Below are 23,467 nucleotides of genomic sequence, written 5' to 3'. Positions count from 1 at the left end.
TCTTTCATAAAACTCTGCACTCAGAGCTGCAAGTGAAAGTTTGATGCACACTCCCAATTATTATCAGTGAATTCATTAAAGTTGTCTCTTCTATATGAACTTCTATATGAACTTATGATTGCCCCACTGATTCTGGATTCAGACGCATGATTAAGAGACACCTTGTCATCGTTGAGCTTCAGTTTGGGGTTGACGTCAGCATACAGGATCATGGCTTTTGTGCATTTTAAAGGATAAGTTCGGTTTAAACAGTTTTCACGTTGTTTATAGAATGAAGTATAACAATATCCTCACCCCGAATGCTTTTCTGATCCAAACAGTGCTTCGGCAGAAAGTTAGATCCAAAATCGAGCAGCACACATCCCTATACTGTTAGCAGATTGGGCATGTGTATAGCCGCTCCTAAAACGGCTTTAATCGTCCAAAAACTCATTAGTGTCACCAATATTTCATCACGGTCCGCTCAGCCTCTCCTCCATCACAGCCCGGTGTCCAGATTGTCATTTATGCAGATATATGTTCAGTTTGAATGTACTACTTGGCTTCCACGCGTATCTAGACACCTACATCTAGATATCTATGTCTATATGTCTAGGCGGTAGTGTGACGAGAGCTACGGAAGCCGCAGTGTGTGTGTTTTTTCGACTGCTGATGCTAAATGCTAATACTGCTTTTGCTAAAGAGAAAATCATTCAAAGTTCTCGTCCACAACATCTTCATCCAACAGATATTTGTCCATTTTACACTACACAGGAAAAAAAAGCAGCGTGTGTAGTAGGGCTGAACGATATATCGTTATCATATCGATATCGCGATATGAACATTCAGGACATTAGTTTCTCAAAATCAACGATATCAAGATTTCCCCTGCTTGCCCTGTGTGTAAGCTTGTCCATGCACATGTAAAGCCAGCCAATCACAAACCTCGTTTACTGGTTGACAGCTGATGGCAGAGGGCGGTTGCAGAATCTGCACAAACCAGTTTGGTGGTGGTGGCAGAGAGTTCTCATGAATAAAACTGCATTTTTTTTTACATCCTTTTGTATTATGATGTTTTTATTTTTCTGAAAAATGCTTAACTTTTACTGAATCCTTTGTAATATATTGTATCGATATCGAGATATCTGGCATGGATATCCAGATATGAAATTTTGCCCATATCGTTCAGCCCTAGTGTGTAGCCTCCGGTTGCCCCGAAAACAGTGAGCTGTACTGCGCATGGCGCGGCGCCGTAAACAAAGCTTTCAGGTCAGAGGTCAACAAAGCAACCAAAACATTTATCTCTGTAATCTGCTTCAAAGAAGTCCAGAGGCGTTTGGCAGCGTGAGGATGTTTATTCCAAAGCAGGGATCAGAAACACGCATTAGCATCGGCAGTCAAACACACACAACAACACTGCGGCTTCCGTAGCTCTCGTCACACCACCGCCTAGACATGGAGACAAAGATATCTAGATGTAGGTGTCTAGATATGCCTGCATGCCAGGAAGTAAATTCAAATGCAACATATATATATGACGTATATATGACAATCTGGACCCCGGGCTGTGGTGGAGGAGAGGCTGAGCGGACCGTGATGAAATGTTGGTGAAACTAATGAGCTTTTGGACGACTAAAGCCGTTTTAGGAGCGGCGTTACTGATGCCCCGTCTGCTAGATCTATACGGATGTGCGCTGCTCGATTTTGGATCTAACTTTCTCCCCAAGCACTGTTTGGATCAGAAAAGCCTTCTGGGTGAGGATATTGTTGTACTTCATTCCATAAACAAAGTGAAAACTGTTTAAACTGGACTTATCCTCTACGGACTCAACAAGTCATTAATTCACTCTCCAAATTATGACCAAGAGTCACGTTTCTAAACCAAGCGCCTCCTAGTGGCCATGTTAGTAATGGATGCATCATTCAGCAACAACTTGTTTGATTTTCAAAGTAATATTATTTTATTTGTTTTTGATTCAGTAGTGTATTCTATCGGCTCCTCTCGGCTCGGCTTCTATCAGCTTGTAGTGGGCGGGGCGAGAGGGAGTGTGAAAGGCAGACTCGGCTCGACGCGGTAATTTACGTGATAACGTTGAAGCAGCATGTCTACGTTAGCGCGCTTGTTGTTGTTTTCAGACACAGCATGATATTTCCTTTGTCAAGATGACCCACATTGGCAAGATAGCGAGACCAGAGAGCTTCTCCTGATCCGTGGGGAAGAGGAGAGGTCAAACAGAAGCTGTTATTGAATGCGCAGATGTGTATTTCTGGAGAAATATAATTAGATTTATAGCAACAACTCACTCCCTGTTTGATAAAAAAAAGAAGGAAAAAACCAAAACACTCCATCAGAAATTGATGTGTCCATGACTTGATTAACTTGGCCACTAGAAGGTGCTTGATTTTAAAACGTAACTCTTAATTTGGGACATGAATTATCAACCACTAAACTGTTCCATCAACCTTGCATACTTCTCCCGAGACTGCATGCATGGAATACGAAGATGTGAGTGGATCACTGAGAAGTGGCCCGTGCTGACACTTTGACCTCTGACCTCCAGAGAATGTTGGGCACTTAGCGACCCCTGCCAAGAAACTGGAGGACACCATCCGCCTGGCGGAGCTGGTGATGGAGGTGCTGCAGCAGAATGAGGAGCACCATGCTGAGGTCAGTTCAAACACACCTGAAAAAATACTCTTTCTGACAGCTGAATGTGAACCAAACTTCACTGAAGCTAAAAATCCGTTAGTAGGTAACTAGCTGCAAAAGCCATTAGTGCTGACATGTAGAGGAAGGGTGTATTAACATTCAGTCCTGAGGACAATATCATTTCTCTGCAGGTTCTTGTTTGATGGGATGACCTCTTTCAATATTTCATGTCATTAAATGCTCAGCTGGGAAATGAGACGTTAAAAACTATTTTATCCAAACTGTCAGCTACACACAGCAACTGTAATCAGTTTATCCTTGTTATAAAATAAAAACTTATATAAACTGTAGTGAAGGTGACAGAGTGGGCGTAACTGAGCAGAACTGCTTGAAATACATTGTTAGAAAACATTTGTTCATGTCAGTTCAGGCAATGAAGCTTACTGATTAGTAACCATGAATAGTCATGATTATACTGTATGTATCTGTGTGATGTAGTATATTGCATTAATATGGTGTTTTACCTTATTGTGTTTTAGCTTATATCATCTTTATGATCAAACAGATATTCTGTTAGTCACCGTCCATGTCAGCTGTATAAAGTTCCACTTATATTAGTATTCGCATTGTTTTTTTAATGTAGCTGAATCATTTTGTCGTACTACAAATAAAACACGGATATTGCATCCATTTCTTCCTCGGTATTTTTGCAAGAGTCAATATAGCCCAGTATATTAAATAAAAATGAACAGATACTATGGATTGTTTTGAAGTAATGCTAACAGACGTGAAGCTTGCACTGATGGAAGCGGGCATCACTGTGTCGGGCTGATATTTGTAGTATTGGCTGACTTCGGTCAATCATTTCAGCTTTGGCTCCAGTACAGCTTTTAAAACTGTCAAGACATCCACAGGGGACAGAGAGATTTATCACACTGGAAGAGTTGGAGAGTATTGCTCTTGACTGGGGGTCTCGGTGCTTCATGTACATTCACAATCCAAATGGTAAATCCCCACTGCCCCCCCGCTGGGAGTCATCATCCTGCTTCCTGTCTGCAGTCTGCAGTCTGATGCACACGCTTAACTGAAGAAGATGTAGTCGAAGAGCTGCGCTGTCTGTGAATTATCTTTATTTGTGTCTCACAGCAGAGCCACGTGTCTGTCTGAGAAACACTGTGCTGGACAGAAAGTGAAGAATGGTTTCAAAAACCTGATAGCCAAAGAAAACCAGACTACCATTAAAGAAAATAGGCTTTTTATATTTTTACTTAGATTGAAACATGTCTTCATCTATTTGGTCTTTTGTGCTTTTTGAGTGTTAATTGTGTTCTTCATAACTGTCATTCACTCTGACTCCCTTTCTGCTTTGTATTTCAATGCTTTTTTTTTTGGTATGCTCAGGGAAAAGAGGTATGTGATTGTCTCAGTACCTTCGAAGCCCCGTTCCTCATCCCCTCAGTCAGACTGGCTCCTGTGCATGCACCTCGATGATGCTGATCATTCACCTTTCCCCTTTCCACAGTGATCCAAACTCCCACCCAGGCTTGCTCACGCCAGTCAAGTGCTTGAAGCACTTGTCGTGCCATGAGGAGCACAGACAAGCCCTTTTGCATTTGTGAACTTCATTCATGCTCTGCAAAGTGCCGAGTTGTGACTCTTGGAGCAGAATTAAGAGTTACAACTGTGTACTTAATTTTTCCTTAGTTCCCCTCAAATCATCTCCTGGTAATTTCAGTGGTCATCTCAGGGACGACCCTGTGTACACACAGTGAAGGAGATGTGAGACGTGTTTTATGACAAAACACAATCATTCCCTGCATTTTAGTGACGCTCATTCTGCTGCTCCAATCATGTGAGCGCACTGGTGAAGAAGCCAAACTGGCGTCGAACCTTCCTGCACAAAGCAGACACCTTTTTCACATTATTCGTTTGATGTGACTTACTCTTATTTATTTTTTAAGTGATTCTAATGCTGGATTTTGCTTGGATTGATTCTTCCCATTGATGCCTCTCATGCATGTGACAGTCTTAAAGGTGAATTTGAGGTATTTAAAGCAGGCATATTTCCCATTATTGTGCATAATGTGGCTTGAAAGTCTGCACATTTTGGCCTCATTGCTCTCATTGTGCAAAATTAGAGAAATGTGGAATGTTCTTCAATGCTCCATGGAAAGGTGAGACCCCAGTTAGCACTAGCTCTAATGTTAGCAATTACATTGAGTCATGCTCAAGAAAAAATTTTTCCCTTCATTTAGGTCAAAAGGAGGTTTGTTTGGAAAGCTTATTTGAGCGTGTTGTGCTCATCTACATCCTTCCAAATCTCTGCAGCCACGGTGCAGCGTTAGGTGTAGCGCTAGGCGTAGCATTAGCTTACACAACCTGCATACTTACAGCCTCCATTGGAAAAAAGAAAGAAAAGAATCACAGACTTGGGAAATACAGCCAGTTGAAACACACCACTGTTCTCCTTTAACACAAAGACTGTTCACACGGACTGGTTACATTCAACTTATAGAAATGAGCCACAGTTTCGACAAAAAAAGAAGATGAAAACCAATACAGACAAAAATACCACAATATTTTTTCTTTTTTGTCAGCGGTTTGAATTTGACGTGTTGATGGAGGAAATTCTCAGACATATCAGAGTGTTACAGCAAGTCGATTTGATTTTGGAAAAAGAAAAGAAAAACATGCAATATGAGAGATGAACTGTCACTAGGACAAAACTGGAAATATCTTAAAGTCCACAAATAAAAATGATGATGAGCCAGCTGAGGAAATGTCTCTCAGCATCTCTGCTGGCTTACACTTGCATTTCAAACACCTTTCATAAACAATGCAAGTGTTGTCCGATGTGCTCAATCATGCATTAACATGAACTCCTGATCACACACACCTGATGCTGCTCATTGATGTGGGAAAACATGCTGCCTGCCTGATACGGTCCTCAGAGCATCCACTTAGTAAATCAGCATGTGCTTTAAAAGACATTCATGGAACCATACCCTGGAAGAAACCGTATCAAACGGAGACATGAATGAAATTGGTGTATTATGGAGGAAATCCTATAATGATAATAATAATAATAATAATAATAATAATAATGCATTGGTTTTATATAGCGCTTTTCTAGACACTCAAAGACACTTTACATTGCATTATTCTTTCACTCCATACTGGGTGGTGGTAAGCTACTTACTTAAAACATTGAAGAAAGTTTACATGATGACCTGTTCAATTTGAACATTTCCTGTTTCTGGGCTTGTTTCTTTGACTTGAATGTATTTAGAAGAAGTCTGAAAGGTAAAATCTAATGTGTGAGTATCAGTGACTGGAAGTAGCTTCTTGCCAACCATCCACTGCTCAGAGCTGGAAGCACGGCTGGTGCATGAAGCCCTGACTCCCGTGCCCGTCCAGTGGATGCATTCACATTACAGTGTTGACAGCTTAATGTGAATGAACAAACACCACGACTCCTCAGTGGCCCTCTGAAGAGGCCGGCAAAACCCAGGCTGCATGAAATAAAGAAATTGTAAAAGGAGAAATAAAACTTGAGAGTTGTTGTTGTGCATGAGACAGTCACTTCAGTGTGTCTGCTCGATGAGGAACTGTGAGCGGCAGCACAGCTCGTTGGCTCCTTTCTTCTGAAGGAGCGCTGGCTGAGTGTTTAAGTAGCTCCCTGCCACGTCTGTCAAGGAGCTGCTGCTGGTTCGTCTGTGGGCCTTTGGAGAAGTGTGTGATTTCTCCGTGCCCAAGCACCACTGATTATGCCTGGAGACAGACAGAAGCCTTTCCCTGGAGATCACGTCATTGAAGCAACAACTGGATGTCTTATGGTGAAAAGTGAGAGTGAAAGCCAGCAGTGCTCACAGGAAATCAGGAGAGTCGCATTATATCTTCAGCCTGTATGGCAAAGAGATTCAAGTGTTGACTATAAATTCCCCACGACTCATCCATTGGGAGCGCTCACACTGAATGCACTCTTATTTTGCCTAATTTGTCTTCTTTCTTTCACTGTCAACTACTTTATTTTCCCCGTGCCCCCTCCTCTTTCCCCTCTGCGCTCTCATTTCCCCATCTCAAGGCCTTTGCCTGGTGGTCAGACCTGATGGTGGAGCATGCCGAGACCTTCCTGTGTCTCTACTCAGCTGACATGGATGCAGCTTTGGAAGTTCAGCCACCTGACAGCTGGGACAGCTTCCCCCTTTTCCAGCTGCTCAACGACTTCCTGAGAGTGGACTGTGAGTGTGGACGAAGATCAAAAACACCGCCGGACATGTTACAGCTTTCAGACATACTGAAACTCGCACACACACAGACATCATGCATGAAAAAAAAAAACGGAGTGTTTGCATACACGCACACACACACACACACACACACACACACACACACACACACACAGTCTCCACATTGGTAATGCAAATGAGGAGTTAATGTCAGTGTAACCAAACATAAAAGGCTCTGATGAAGTTATTAAAAGTTAGTTTAGTTTAGTTTAGTTTAGTTTAGTTTAGTTTAGTTTAGTTTAGTTTATTGATTTATTTGACAGGGACCATGTACAAATACATTCATCTTTCAATAGAAAAGATGTTTTGTACCAGATTTAGCAAATGCTAATTTCCATCTGCAGTCCCTGGGCAGGTTCACAACAATAACAATGCAATTACATAACTGTTAATGTTAAAAACTATTACAAAACACAATACATTAGCTCATTTAAAATTAATATACATCAGTGTCAAATCCTATGTACAAAATCAACCGGACTGATTGAGCCAACAGAGTCAACACAGTTGGTTATCAAGAATATATTTCTTCAGGTTTCTAGAAAAAATGTTTAAATCTACAGAACATTTCAGACTGTCTGGAAGCTGATTCCATTGTTTAATGGTTTTGAATGAAAAGCTGTTTGAGCAAAGGCAGAGGATCTTTTTGGGATCGCACAGTTTTTGTGAACTGTGGATCGAGATGTTCGGGTTGTTTGTTCAGAGTAAAGTTGAACAAATTTTTTTAATGGAGGTGGAGCAATGTTATTGACAATTTTAAAGATATTTCTTAAGTTTGTAAATAAAATTAAATTGTCAAAACTTAATATTTTATACCTACTGAGAATATTGCAATGATGATAACGAAGAGGTTATTTGTCCAGAACCTTTAGTGCCTGATTATAGACGGATCTGAGAGGTCTAAGTGTGGCCTCATTGGCCTGAGACCAACAAGACAGGCAGTAAGTGATGTGAGGAATGATCATAGCGTTAAAGTACATAAAAAATGCCTCCGTGGTCAGACTATTCCTAATATGTCTAAAAGAAGAGATATTATATTTAATTGAATTGCATCGTTTTTTGATATGCTTCTTAAAACTTAAAGTTTGGTCTAAATAGATGCCTAAATGCTTCAAATCTGTTGCAATGTTTATTTTTTCTCCATTGACAAAAATGTCAGGCATTTTCTTGGGTTTGTATGATTTTGTGAAAAACATTCCATTTGTCTTTTCAACATTTAGTGTTAGACAAGAGGATTTGAGCCAATTTTGTATATCATTCATTGCAGAAGATAATTTGGATGCCACTTGCTCCATCTCCATTCCATGTGCCAAGAAAAACAGGTTATACAATCCAACACTATAGCCTGAAATGAGGAGCGAACCATAACCCCGAGCTTGGCAGATATTGGATTGACGATAGAATGGCCAACAAAGCTGGTCTTGCATCTGACATCTGTATATGTTAACAAGCAGAAATTCATTTGCACCTGCATTAGTAGGAGTAACAGAGGTAATTCCACCTCTATGCAGATTTGTTTTTTTGCAAGTTTGAAATCTCTCTTTAGAGATTTGATTTGAAAGATTTGAAATCTCTCTTTAGAGCTTTAGCCCAGCTGGAAAAACCACTCAAGAACAAAAGCTCTCAGGGACTCTTGGTCATGTGTTGTGGATTAGAGAGGGACGCCCATGTTTTTAGCTGTTGTGCAAACTTCACAAAACACCTTGTTTTTGCAGCACTGTAGTTTAACCATGGGCATTTGCCTTTACAGGTAGCTTAATAAGTCCAACCTTTTGTGCCTGACATCTGCAGTGCTACTGTCGGAGGAAGACGTTGTTGGGTCGGAGGATATTTTGGGTATTTTTACCACAAATTTGTCCATTTTGTTAGCGAGTCAACCACGATGCTAGCTGGTAGATCAATAAGTTGCAACCCAGCCTTTGGAGCATGTAACACATTGTGTTGCTAGGTAATCTTTCACAAGGGTAGGCTGCCCGGCACACTTGAGCTTGGTAATCTCTGGACGCTCCAACCCTGAAGCACCCACGGAATCAGCGTGCATGCCACAGAACAATAACGCTGCAATTTGAACTGATTCACCACAGCCCCTTTTTCAGCGTTTGAATTTGTTCAATAGCTTAGATTAGCATTAGCATTGGTGATGACATCCCTGTCTTCTCCTCCTCTTTCTCTTGCTCACTGTGCATCTTTTGTTCCCATTTCATAAAGCAGGTTTTGTGAAAACTCTGCATCTATTAACCCTGAAATGAGGGAAACTCTGAGATTTCAGTTTAACAGAGAGACGTAACTCAACCAGAGAATAAGGAGGAACTGCAACCTGTTTCAGGCTGCTTTCATACCAGGGAAGTCCGGGCCTCGCCTCTCCTGTATAGGTGGGGGGGCGAATAAATTTCACATCTTCATTCGATTCGGCTTGTAGACAGACTGCACTCTTGAGAGCAGACTATTGACAGACCATGTCATGTTATTACAGCAGCTGCTCATTTGGGGGCGCTGTCAGTCAAACTGAACACTGACCAGACAGGCAGAAGAAGAAATCCGGCTCATTTGATTAGTGCGGACCGGAACCAGAAGTCCCCCCTGAGCTGGCTAGCGGCTAACGGCTAACCACAAACAATCGTGATTGTTTGAGTCCTTTAACTATCGATCAATACACTGCACTTCCTAACCACTCCATGTCTGCCCACAAGACACCTTCTAACGCTGATGTACAGGCCCAGTTTTTTTAAATCTTTAAAAACAAACAATAAAATGTTAAAGTCAATATGAAAATGAACAGGGAGCCAGTGCAAAGACGCCAGGATTTGGGTAATGGGCTCACTCTTTTTGGTCCCAGTGAAAGGTCATGTGGTGGCATTATGACAAGCTACAGATGAGAAAGGCCTTTGTGGCTGATGCCTGAGTAAAGTGTGTTGCAGTAGTCCAGTCGCCTGGAAATAAAAGTGTGCATGACCTTTTTTAAACAGAGTGAAACACTAAAACAGTTTCATTTTTGATAAAAGACAAAGATGGTAAAAATAACAATCTTAAAATGCTGTTAATCTGTTAATCAAAATTAAAGTCACTGTCTATGATGATGCCAAGGCTGGTGACTTTAGGATGCTCATACCCAGTGAGGGGTCCGAGGTCGATGAGGGGCCTGTCAAAAACAAGAACCTCTGTTGTTTCCCTGTTGAGTTTAAAAAAAAATCTGGGCTAGCCAAGCCTTTACATCACATAGTCAGTCGAATAAAGGTGTGAGGAGGCAGTGGCTGTTCTTTCAGATTCAGTCATCGACATACAGATGATAAGACATGCCATGTCTCTGAAAGGTCTCTTCAAGTGGGAAGAGAAGCCGAATGGGTTGACCGAATGGAGGTGCAACATTAGTGAGCAGAGTAATAAATATGGGTCAGGTTGTCAGACTGCAGCATCACCAGACAATTATCTGTTCATCTGTTCATCTACAGAAAACCATCTACAACCTGATCCGTTGTTTTTTTGCAGATTACAGTGGTAGATGGTATGTTGGAGAAGCAGTCTAAATAGAGGGTACATGCAGAGAATGTGTGACTAATGGCTGGTGAAAAACCTCACATCTGTATTGAGTAAGAAGCAACTACTCACTTCGTGTTTGAATATCCAAAGGAGGAAATTACTGTCAAAGTTGGAGATTGATGAGGTGCCGTATGATATCTCATCCATGGCACAAATATGCAAGGAGCAGTCAGGATGCCAGGTCAGCATGGGGGTGATTACAGCATCACCCCAAATGGTGAGATCGGGTACCAAGAGCCAATAAGAGAAAGGGAGAGCAGCTGAACTGAAAGAGAAGATCATGAAGTCCTGGGGGAACAGAACTACCTCCTGCTTGCCAAGGCTAAAGAACAAAGTACCAGAAAGATCTTTACTGAACGATGTAAACACAGCACTGCTAAGTATCCCTACCCAGAACATCACCGAGACCAACCAGCTGATCACAGTATGGCATCATCCTAGAGATGGTTGGCTACAAGATGAACAGCATGCGCAGCCAGAAATGAAGGCTAGAGGCAAAAATCAAGGCAACACGGTAGCTTCCTGGCAGAACTGAACAGTGGTGTGAAGCTTAAGAAAGCAATAAGAAATAATTGGAAATTACTCCAAAATCCTGCGAATGATGTGCATACGATTCAGACTTCACCCCTAATAAATATGATGGAAAACTTAAAACTTGAACATTAAGCGTCTCTGCTTTCAACAGCTCTGGAGACTGCCAAGCAAAGACTCACAGCCCAAGCTTGCCGTCCAAAGAGATATACAAGAGGACAAGTGTAAGGGCAACTGTACTTGGCCAGAAAAAAAATATTCTGAATCTGAAGAGAAGTGAAGTCCTAGGAGAATAAACGCAACATTCTCCAGCAACCCAGCAAAGGTATCCTCTCAGTGGCAGTAGGACCACAGCAGACCCACCCTGGGCTGAGACTGAGCAATACCAGCCTGGAACCTGCTCAGCTACATGGAAGCTCCTATCTGGCGTCATAGTGGCTAAGATGAACAGGAACATGAAACAATACATGAGCAGAGCCCAGAAAGGAACTGGTAAGAACAGCAGAGGAGCCAGGCACCATTACTGGTCAACAGGGCGACTGAACAACACTGTAAGAGCAGAACCACCAACCAGAGCTCTGCCTGGACTGATTATAGAAATCCTCTGACTCCATGCTGCACACATGGATCCTGGAATACCTGAAACTGAACAACATCCACAGGGAACTGAGAACCTTCCTGGGAAACTCAATCAGGCTATGAAGACAACTCTGGAAGCTGACTGGAAGCCAGAGCAGAGGAGAGGATCAAATGTAGCAGATACCAAGGAGACGCTCTGTCCCCCCTGCTGTCCTGCAGAGACCTGAACCCCCTCAGCCAGACCAGCACCAAGAGTGGATGAGAGTGGGTACCGATACTGTCCTCAACATTGTCCTTGGCTTTACTTCTTATTGTCTCATGCTAGCTGTTGCCAAAGCTGTCCGTCCCTGGGAGAGGGATCCCTCCATACTGTGGTTCTCCCAAGATTTCTTCTTTTCCCACTGGGTTTCTGGAGTTTGTTCTTGCCGGATGTGAGGGTCTAAGGCGGTGGTTGCTTCGTTTTGTCTCGTTACTGTGAATTTCACATATTAACATTATGCTTATTCACTGTTTTTATTTTTACCAACCAATGTAACATCTTGAAGCCTCTGAGGCAGCTGTTGTTGTGATACTGGGCTATACAAAAATAAAATTGATTGATTGATTCGGCAGTGGAACAATCGTCAGTCACTCCTCTACATGAACAACATCAAGCTGTAGCCAAGACTGAGTGGGACATGGACTCCCTGATCCACCTCACCAGGACATCCAGCAGGGACACGGGGACGTCTCTGGGACTAGGTCAGTGTGGACGGATGGTATCAAGGAGAGGGAAGATGATCCAGACTGAAGGGCTGAACTACCTGAATGCAACATCAGAGCTGTGGAAGAAGCTACAGATACCTGGGAAACCACAGGATGAAGCAGCCTGGAGGTCAGGAGGTCAGAGGTCAGCCACAGCCAGATCCCTCCAGAGGCTGAGACAGGTCCTGAGCAGTCAGCTGGATGGCAGGAATCAAATCCAGGACATTAACATGTCTGTCCTACCAGTAATCAGATTACCAAGCTGGAATAATATCCTGGACTCTGGAAGAGATGAGAGCTACCGACATCAAGACCAAGAACCTCCTCACAAAGCAGGAGGGTTCCACCCCAAGTCCAGGTCCTGAGGTTGGAGGCCGAGGACTGGGAAGGGTCAAAGGTCAAAGCCACCATCCAGGAGGAAACATCATCCCTCCAAGAACACATCCAGAATAGGGCTGTCACAATATCAAATTTTCTCTTCACGATTATCATGGGCAAAAAAATGTCACGATAACAATATTATCACGATATCAGCAAAAATTTAACTAATAATGGTACAAACATTCAGATTCATCTTTAACTTTATTTTTGTTTGTTTTCTCTCTTTTCCCAGATGAATTACATTCAGAATACCTGTCAAATGAGGTGTTGAAACAATATGAGAACAGAAACTGTACAACTGCATACCAAAAGTGTAGTTACACTCAACTAATTAAAATCTGATGAACTGATTAACAGAGGATCCACAGTGTGACCCCCTTTTGCAGATACTTTAGCATGGCATGTCTTGCAAATTGACGAGTCGTCAAACTTGTCCGCTTCCACTTTTAGGAACGTAAAATACTCCCACACCACCGACTTCACTTTTTTCGGGTTATAGAGCGTCTCACTGTCGCTGTCGGCCACCGCCGACATGTTTAGTTCACTCGTGACTAGGGATGGGTACCTTTCATATCTGAATCGATACGATACCGATACTCGGTACCTGCGAATCGATACCGGTATTTTTCGGTACCTGTTTTTGATACTTTTTTTTTTTTTTTTTTTTTTTTGGGGGGGGGGGGGGGGGGGGGGGGGGGGAGGGTATGCATTTGGTAATTAAAGTTATTTTGTATATTTAAAAAAATAGTCAAAACTTCAGAATTTTCAACATTTATGCTTCAATAGCATCAACTGAAATAACTCCAATATAGAACTTGAGAAAAATGTGTGTGGGGATAAAGTAAATAATTTAAATAAATAACAATAATAAATAACATAATAAAAATAGACTCAAAATAAATAGTATGAAATGTTTCACATTAGCAGCACCAGGCACCTCTACAGTAAACAGTCAAAGGTTTACTGGAGGATCAGAATTGTATGGTTCCAACTCGTGATTGGGCAGTCATAATGCCAATCAAAAGCCACGTGGGACTGCTTTTGCGTGATGACATATCATGTCGAGTCGCCGCCTCGATGCGCGCTCTTGTTTCGAGCCGCGCATGGGCAGAGCATTGTTTAGGAAGTGACATGCAGCGGGAGCGACCAAAGCAGAAGCGGCTTGTTCCTCCCGCGAACAACTCCGAACAGGGGCGGGGTGGCCCATATGTCTATGGGGTGGCCATCGGGAGGTTTCCCGAACGGCCGGTGTGTTCCAGGCCAGTGGGGTCTATTCCGGCCGGCAGCCACAAGCCGCCGCCGCCCCCCCCCCGCGCCCTCACGGCCTGTGTGCGTTTCCGCTCTCCCGGTATATTATATATTTGCTCCCGGTCTGCGAGTCAGAATACTCCGAAGATTTTGGACCCACGTAACCGCGTCACCGTGTCCTCCGCTCTTGCCGATGCATAATGTCAAGGTGCGTTAAGGGTCAAAAAAAAAAAAAAAAAAAAAAGGTGCGTTCAGGTACCGAAATGTGGTACCGACGGATTTCCCGTGAATCGATACTCGGTACTTAAGCGGGAATTCGGTCGGTACCAAAAAATTACCGAAATTCGGTACCCATCCCTACTCGTGACGCTCGCTAACTGGGAGCCACGCTAGCTAGGAGCCGTGCCGCTACTGCTGCTCTGCTGTGTTTATATGAGAGGGGGAGGGGAGGGGTGCTGCAGGAGGGAGACGAAGCAGGGCGGAAGAACAGGAGCAGATTTTGAAAATACACTTCAACACGTTTCAAGTAGCACTAGATCCTCTATGCGATATTATCATGTGCTCATTTTGAACACGATATTGAAATTTCATTTTTTAATACCACGATTATTGTCAATACCAGTTTACCGCGACAGCCCTAATCCAGAACATGACCCAGTGAGAACCTGCTCAGTGAATGCCTCAGACAGTGGAACCTCGAGAGAACCAGGAGCCAGAGGAGGATCATGGGAAGACAAACCCCTACAGGGCATGTTCCACCACAGACTGAAGAAGAGGCTGACAGAGAGAGAACACAGAGAGAACATACGAGGGCGTACCCAAAAGAAACCGGAATTTGGTTATAACTTTTTATTTCTTACATTTCAAAATAAAACATCACCGTCGCCTTCAAAATAATCTCCATCTGCATTAATGCAGCGCTCCAGCCGTGTCTCCCACTTCACCAATGCGTCGTCAGACCCGTGCGTAATTGTGCCTTTCTGGGCCGGCTGTGATTTTTCTGTCACCTCCTCCACATCTGCAAACCGCTGTCCCTTCAGCTGCTTCTTCAACCTGGGGAACAAGAAAAAGTCACTGGAGGCTTCATCTGGCGAATCAGGCGGATGGGAGAGGAGATTCATCTCATTCTTCTCCAGAAACTGCGTGAGGCGCAGCGCCGTGTCCGCTGGCGCTCTGTGGTGGTGGATCAACCGGCTCCACTCCGCCACGACGCTCTGCTTCCTCCTCACATCCTCACGGAGCGTCTGAGGACTTCCTGTAGTAGTCCTGGTTTACAGTCTGACCTGGAGGGACAGACTCGCTGTGGACGAGACCCTGGACAGCCGAGAAGCAGCTCAGCGTTGTTTTCACGCTGAGCGGACCTGACGCGCCGACATCTGGCCCTTCTCAAACCCCCGGACCACTCATGGACCTGAGTCTTCCCCAGAGCAGCATCCTTGTAGGCTTGCTGCAACAAGCTGAGTGTTTCTGCTGCTGTTTTTCCAGCAAAAAGCAGAATTTAATGTTCGCGTACCGCTCTAGCAATGTCGCCATTTTGGAAAAATTGTAGACCGCCGCTGCCCCCTGTTACTATAAATAGCGCCTGACAGGCGTCAGTGTAACTCTGGGAGCTCAGCTTTTTCACAGATATGCACGAGGCTTACCTGCAGCACATCTGATGGCCAGAAGTCCAAAGTCATTATTATTTTCTGACCAAATCCCGGTTTCTTTTGGGTACCGCCTCGTAGAGAGAACACAGAACATAGAGAGAACATTCCAGTGGCTGGAAAAGGCAGGACTAATAGAACAGAGGCTCTGATCATGGCTGCACAAGAACAGGCCCTAAACAGCTGATCAGTAGAACCCGGGATGGATCAGAACCAGAACCCAGAACCAGACTGAGACAAGAAGCCCCTGAAACAGTACAGACCCTCACAGCAGGGGGTAAGATGCTGCAGGAAAGGCAGACCTGGAACCAGAACCAGGCTGAGGCACAGAAACATCAGTGGAGAGTACAGACTGGAGAACCCAGAGTCTAGATGGAGAACCCCCCGAAAGGGGTGGAGAACCACCAAGACCAGATCCTGAGGGAATACAAGATCCAGACTGACTGACTAGGTGGAGGATCAGCCTGACATGGTGGTGGAGGAGAACCAGGAGAACCAGGAGAACCAGGAGAACCAGGAGAAGAGGGTGTATCAATCCCAGTGACAGAACATCAGGAACAGGAACCGCTGGAGAACCACCAAGGACTGAGGAGCAGCTGGAGGAGATGAAGGCTATGGAGGCAGCAGTGGTCCAGTAGTGATGGGGGAAGGGGCAGGAACCCCCCAGCTGGAGGCATGGCTCCAGGAAAGACCAGGACCACATCTGAGATCTCTGTCCAGAAGAGCAGTGCTAGAACAGCTGAGATCCTGCAGAACCCTCCAGCTCCAGGCCTCTGGTAGAGGACCCGATCTTGAAGGAGATCCCATCCAGGAAGGGTGGGAGCACTTTTTTTTTTTTTTTGCGTATATGAAATGACAAGACATTTGATGTCTCCTGGATGTCTCCCTGGGGAGGTCTTCTTGGCATGCTCCAATGGGAGGAGACCCCAAGGAAGACCTAGGACACACTGGAGGGACTATGTGTCTCAGCTGGCCTGGGAACAGCTCAGGATCCTGCAGGAAGAGCTGGAGGAAGAGTCTGGAAGGTCTGGGCATTCGTGCTTAGCAGTGGCGTAGCTGGGACGTATTCCACATGGGTTTTTATATGGTTTTTATGCGGTGCCAAGAGTTGCCGAGCGGGGGGGGGAGGGGTATCCGAGCATGTCCGAGCGATGCCCGAGCGATGCCGAGTGGTGCCGAACGGTGCGGTGCTCACACGGAGCGTCGCAGCAGCGCAGAGCAGCGCTCACTCGGAACACGTCGGAGCGCCAGGGGGGCCCGTGGGTTTTCATAACCCACCAACCCTACGTGAATTACGCCTGTGCCATGACCCGGTCATGGATAAGCAGCTGAAAATGGATAGATGGATGGAACTATCTCAGTCTAAGTCCCTCACTATCAGGAACGGCTAAAGATCTCTGCTGTGGCGTGATTGATGAATATGTGATTAATCAGTTTATGCCCCCGGGGGTATTTGAGATGAGGAGTGCTGCTGCTGAGGACCCTGAAACTTCCCTCAAATGTCTCTAAATCACTCCTGTGATCCACATACCAGTGAGTGTGTGTGTGTGTGTGTGCGTGCGTGCGTGCGTGTGTGTGCGTGAGCGTTCTTGTATTTCTATCCTTGTCGGGGCCAAATGTCCCCACAAGGATAGCAAAACGTGGAACGACGTGCCTTGTGGGGACCTTTTTCCGGTCCTAAGTAGGAGAAACAGTGTTTTCTTGACCATGTTGTTGTTACTGAAAAAAGTAAAAGTGCAAAAACATTTCTTTAGGGTTAGGCTTTGTTGTGGTGTGGGTTAGGGTTAGGGTAAGGGTCAGGGTTAGGGGCTAGACATGAATGGGAGTCAATGGACAGTCCCCACAAGGATAGAAATACAAGACCGTGTGTGTGTGTGTGTGTGTGTGTGTGTGCGTGCGTGCGTGCGTGCGTGCGTGCGTGCGTGCGTGCGTGCGTGCGTGTGTGTGTGTGCCTACAGATAATGGGCAGGTCTTGACACTGGTTGCTGCAGGCCAGTCATCTCTCTAATGAACTGCATGCACTGGCCTGCAGGGACACTGTGGAGCTGTCCATGGTGCTGTAAAGGATACGCTTCACTCCTCACAAAGCACACTCCTCTACAGGGTGCTAATTGTCCCTGGGGAATGCTTCCCCTCTGCAGCCTGTCAGTTGGGAGTCAAGGAGAAGGCAGAGAGCGGTCCACTTATTCAGCCAAACACAGACGCCTGCAAACAGCTCGTTATGCTCACTTGTGAATGTCGTCAAATTGCCCCCTTCTCATTTGCTCCATATTGTCTATTGTGTGAAAATAGCTATTGAAGTGCATTGCACTGGACGCCACACCAACGAGTAGCAGAAATCTCCAGTAGTGACAGAAAGACTCCCATGGACTGGCTGCGGTGAATTGATCAATCATTGATTCAGCTTTAGCCTTTCTTATACTGAAACATGTGGGAAGGACTGAACATGTGGGAAGGACTGAACATGTGGGTGCGTGCATGTGTGTGTGTTAGGCTTAATGCATGCATCACCATCTATCAGCCTGTCTCACATAATTTCCCATTATTTAATAGTTGTATTCAGGTTATTATTAACATGATTGTGTCTTCTACCTTCTAACAGGATTAATAAACCACCACAGGCACAGATAGAATATGCAAACTCCAGTATAAAAATGATAGTAATATTAATAATAATGAGAATAAGAGGAAGAAGAAGAAGATTATTCATGGATTGTAGGGCTGAAACATGATGAAAATCAGCAGGTTTTAATTAAGAATGATCTGCGTCTTAAAATGTTATGTCTTTGATATACATGAAATATACATGTCTGTGATATGTATTACAACATGTACGAGGGGGTACCAGAAAGAAACCAGACTGTGTTTATGAAATTAAAACAAGAATGATTCCAGAGTTTTGGTTGTTGATCTCGCTACAGCATGTTCTTGTGCAGATCTCTGCAAAGTATCGTCTCACAAAGTCACACAGGGAAAGCACACACAGCGCCGACGTCAGCACAGCAGGACCCCCGTCTTCGGAAAAGCACAAAATGGCAGAACACATCACTAAACGCGATCAGCGCGCAAGCATCAGATTCTGTTTTCTGCTGGGAAAAACAGCGTCAGAAACACTCAGCATGGTCCAGGAGGCGTATAAAGACGGTGCCCTGGGAGAACGCAGGTTTCTGAATGGGATGGCGCTTTGAAAGGGGAGAAATGTCCACTGAAGACCAGCCCCGCTCCGGACGACCCGCATCCTCAGGCATGCAGGAGAAGATCGGCAAGGTGGAAGCCGTGGTCCTGGCTGACGGGCGAAGGACGATCGGGGAGGAGTCCAGCTTGACGGGGGTTCCGTGGAGTTCCTGTCAGGAGATCCTGTCCCAGGATTCAGGCTTGCGGCGGGTCGCAGCGAAGATGGTTCCGGGCGTCCTCGCTCCAGAGCAGAAGGCGGCCGGCGTGGATGTGTGCCGGGAAATCCTCCAGCACATTGAAGAGGATCCTGGGCTGCTGGGCAGAGTCATCACGCCTACGATCCCGAGACGAAGCAGCGGTCGAGCCAGCGGCGACACCTGGACTCCCCTCGGCCGGAAAAAGCGCGCCAGTCCCGGTCGGCGGTAAAAGCCATGCTGATCTGCTGTTTGGATGTGAAAGGGGTCGTCCACAGCGAGTCTGTGCCGCCTGGCAGTCTGTTAACCAGGACCACTACATCCAGGTCCTGAGGGGCTCCGAGAAGCAGTGAGGCAGAAGCTCTGGAGCTTTGGCGGGACGGCGAGTGGTGGCTGCACCACGATAACGCGCCGGAGCACCGGGCCCTGCGCGTAATGCAGTTCCTGGTGAAAAACGGGATGACCTGCTGCCTCATCCGTCCTATTCGCCGGACCTAGCACCGTGTGATTTTTTTCTCTTCCCAAGAATGAAGAAAGAGCTGAAGGGGCGGAGATTTGAGGACGTCGAGGAGGTTAAACAAAAATCGAAAGACTGAACGGGATCAATACGCACGAGTTTTCAAACGCCTTCGAAAGCTGGAAAACACGGATGCAACGGTGTATTCAAACCAGCTGGGATTACTGTGAAGGCGACAGCTTTGAATAATTGTTAAAATAAAACAAATGAAAAGTTATAACCAGTGTCCGGTTATTTTTCGGTTCTCCCTTGTAAATTACAACATTTACACCTTCACATCAGAATGAAACTAAAGATGTGAGTGGACGGAGAAACTGGGGTCAAAATTTTATTGTGATCCATCACAGTCTTCTAAAAGCCCTAGCCACAGCGTGGATGTGCGACGTGATGTACAGAAGTATTTAGGTGAAACACACGTCTGAACTTCCTGATGTATTCATACTTCTTCAAACCAGTGGTTCCTCTGGTTCTAGTTCCAGAGCTCTCAGGCAGATTGGAGGTTTCAAAGATCCAACAAAACCTCAACTAGTTACTTTTTGAACCAAGATCATGTGTGCTGATGAGGCTTGTGGATGCTGCAGTGACTGTGTACCCCGGGTTTCACAGCCATGCTCTGACCAATCAGAGGGTGAGAGTGAAGGAGGGAGGCGGTAGATTTACCGTCCCGCTCGTGTTTCCAGCCTTTGTTCCCTCTACATCAGTCTACAATGGGAATGTGTGACGTCTTTAATTTGCTACACAGTCCACTGTTCTCAGTGGTGCCCCCCCCCCCCCCCCCCACCCCACCCCACACACACACACACACACCCACACACACACACACCACCACCACCAGCATAACAAGCAGACGTTATCCAGGACGACGGTGGCGCGCCTCTTCCCCACAGAGGTCGTCCTGCGCTGCCCCACAGCGCTGCACTTATGGAGCAGTAAATAGCCGAAGCACCAGACAGGCGCCAAAGCCAAGCTGCCATGCGAGGAGTTAATGAGGTCTGAAACAGTGGTAGCTGGGCCGCAACACGCCCCGCAAACACACTCCTGGACACAACACATCCAAGTGGACAGCAGCCGCTCAAGTGGCTAATTGGGAGAGTGGCAATCAGGGAACGCAGCAAACATGGCACCTACTGTGTATCATCGACCTTGACTCCCATGCCAACACACACAAACACAAACACACACATGCTCAGAGGGGGAGAGAAAAACAAAGAGAGAGAGAGAGGGAGAGCAAAAGCAGACACGCTGCATGGAGCCGTGAGGCATCGCATTAGCACACACTGGCCTCCATTTTATCTCCTGTGGTCTTTGTCAGTGTTGCCTTTTTACCAGTTGGGAGCCGACAGAGTCTGGGGGAAATGTGTGTGTGGCGAGTTGGATTTAGAAACACCCCGAATCTCCAGCCTCCACTTCACAAAGACTGGAAAGTGAAAAAGACTCTTTCATACCTGCTTCTCATCAGCAGCGAGCAGATGAGTGGACGGTTCACTTCCCTGTCTGAGGCCTGGTCCAGGTTTTATTAACATCCAAGATCAAGTTGAGGAGTTGGACTGCAAAAAGCCTCACAAAATGAAACAAAATCTGTTTAGCCCCGGTCCTTGACTCCATCAACCAATCACAGCTCAGAACAGCAGGAAACATTTCAGAGGGACCCATGATTGACAGAGAGCTGAGCGGTTGAACATTCTCATAGTTTACCGTCACATGTAGAACTACGTCTGTTCAAGCAGTCGTTACACGAAAACCACTTTAGAAGTATGTAGTTCTTTATTTCACCAGTTTCCTCTGGATGGATGACATGTGTCCGTCTTATCTGCTCTGTTTCTTCAGACCTCTTTTCTTCCTTCTTCAGATAACCTGTGCAATGGAAAGTTTCACAAACACCTTCAGGACATGTACGCTCCGCTGGTCGTGCGCTACGTGGACCTGATGGAGTCGTCCATCGCCCAGTCCATCCACCGAGGCTTTGAACGGGAGTCCTGGGAGCCCGTCAAGTAAGAAGCCCTTCATCACTTCAGGAGTTACAGGTTGGGTGTGTGTCTGGCTCCGGAGCCCACCCAGACCTGCAGAGGCGTGGACTGCTCTGAGGGGGTGCCGTCAGGCCGGTCCTGGTTATTGATTCAATCCCTTTACCGGAAACCTTCTGAAGACCCAGTAAATACTCAACTCTCTCACAGCATCCAGCAGAGCCTGATAAACAGGCTGCAGGACCTGATTGGCCTGTCAGGTCCAGAGCCCCAGTGGTTCTCCTCATATCTCCTCAGTGTCATCGCTAAGCTCAGACCCATGGTGTCTGAGAATGAGCTTGAAATGATCATTCATGCCTTTATATCCTCGTGGCTCGACTACTGTAACAGCCTGTTCACTTGCCTCAACAAGAAGGAGTTGGCTCATCTCCAGTCTGTTCAAAACTCAGCTGCGAGGCTGCTGACCAGCACCAACAGGAGGTCCCACATCACACCTGTGATAAAATCCCTCCTCTGGCTCCCTGCTGTGCTCCGTGTCCAGTTTAAAATCCTGGTGCTGACCTTTTGACCCCTACATGGCCAGGCCCCCATGTATATCAGAAACCTAATCAATCCATACAGCTCGGCCCGAAGCCTGAGGTCCTCTGACCAGAACTTTCTGAGAGTCCCCCGGACTGGTTTTAAAACCAGGGGTGACCGCTCATTTACATCCACTGCCCCGCTTCTGGAATGAGCTTCCTTCGGACCTGCTCCCTGGACTCGGTGGATGACTTCAAGAAACTCTTGAAAAAATGTCTGTTTCAGAAGGCCTTCTCGACCCCTGGGCAGCGCTGTCTTGGTAGGACCATGTACTGTCTGTACAATATCTTAGCTCCTTGTTTTTATGTACTGTGCTGTCTTTTATGTCTTTGTGGTTTTTACAGTGTGAAGCACCTTGTGACGGACGGTCTGTGAAAAGCGCTATATCAATCAATTTTACTTACTTAAAACAAGTGGAACAACATCACACGACCAGTGAGGACAACAATTCACTGTATTTGCAAAAACTACTTTTTAAAGAACCCTTACAGTGCATGTGATCAGGCATTTCCTATTAGTATAGAATAAGAAACATGTGACGATGATGATGACATCATCATTATTAGTATTAATATCAATATTAATATTATTTTTATGTTTTTATTATTATTATTATTATTACAATGATAAAACAGAGGTGTGGACATTCATTTGATGACTTTCTCGACTTGGACTTGAACAGCAGTGGTTTGTGACTCCACTTGGACTTGAGCCCTTTGAATAAAAACTAACTTGCTGATTTTCACCCAAATACAAAAAATTTAAATATTCTCAGCGGCCAAATATTTCACTGGCAAATGCAGATCTTACTTCTTGAATGAAACATTCAGCATCTTTTTAACCACATATCGTAGAATCTTGCGGTTTATTTTGACTGAAAGCTAACAGCTGTCCCGTTCTGCGATCGGGCCTCTTTCACGGACTGGCTCATGGTGTGGAGGTTATATTCTTCGTCCCACAACTGTGAGAAATGTGGCTATTTCCATGGTTTCCTCAAAGTTGTGTCCAAGCGCCACACATCTCAGTGGATAGCTCTCAGTGGTGTTCAGCCATTTGTTATTTTCAGCTAGATGAATCATGAAGTTGGTGATTACAAGTTCCGTAGATTGGAAATCCACCTCAGCGAGTGAGCAGCAGCTCCACCTTGCTGCTGAACCCGTCATGCAGGACAGGTTTGGTGTTTTTGTGAGAGCAGCTTTGGCTTGGTGTGCTTTGCCATCTGACTGCTGACTGTGTGTCTTTTGTTTTCTGTGATTGTTTCTCGCCACAGGAGTATTTCAAGCACTCTTCCCAGTGTCAACCTCCAAATGCCCAAAGTACCAAATCTCACAGTGCCAAGTGTTAACCTCCCACAAATGCCCAGCTTTTCTCCACCCAACTGGATGACCGCTAGCGATGACTCAGAGTTTGTATTTGCCTTGCACAGTCTGAGACATGCACACATGCCTTTGGCAT

General features: G+C 45.4%; 1 protein-coding gene across 1 annotated transcript in view; it reads left to right on the top strand.

Moving 5' to 3' along the window:
* Positions 1 to 23,467, top strand: part of LOC115388277 (calcium-dependent secretion activator 1-like) — a 374,835-nt gene that overhangs the window by 280,296 nt on the left and 71,072 nt on the right. The window contains 5 exon segments of the mRNA XM_030091341.1: positions 2,541 to 2,647; positions 4,031 to 4,039; positions 6,714 to 6,870; positions 21,319 to 21,460; positions 23,283 to 23,417. Coding sequence (XP_029947201.1) covers positions 2,541 to 2,647; positions 4,031 to 4,039; positions 6,714 to 6,870; positions 21,319 to 21,460; positions 23,283 to 23,417 — 550 coding nt within the window.

This window comes from Salarias fasciatus, chromosome 5, assembly GCF_902148845.1.
Source record: "Salarias fasciatus chromosome 5, fSalaFa1.1, whole genome shotgun sequence".
Lineage (NCBI taxonomy): Eukaryota > Metazoa > Chordata > Actinopteri > Blenniiformes > Blenniidae > Salarias > Salarias fasciatus.
The sequence above is the reverse complement of the archived record's forward strand: the minus strand, read 5'-3'. Positions and strand labels throughout refer to the sequence as shown.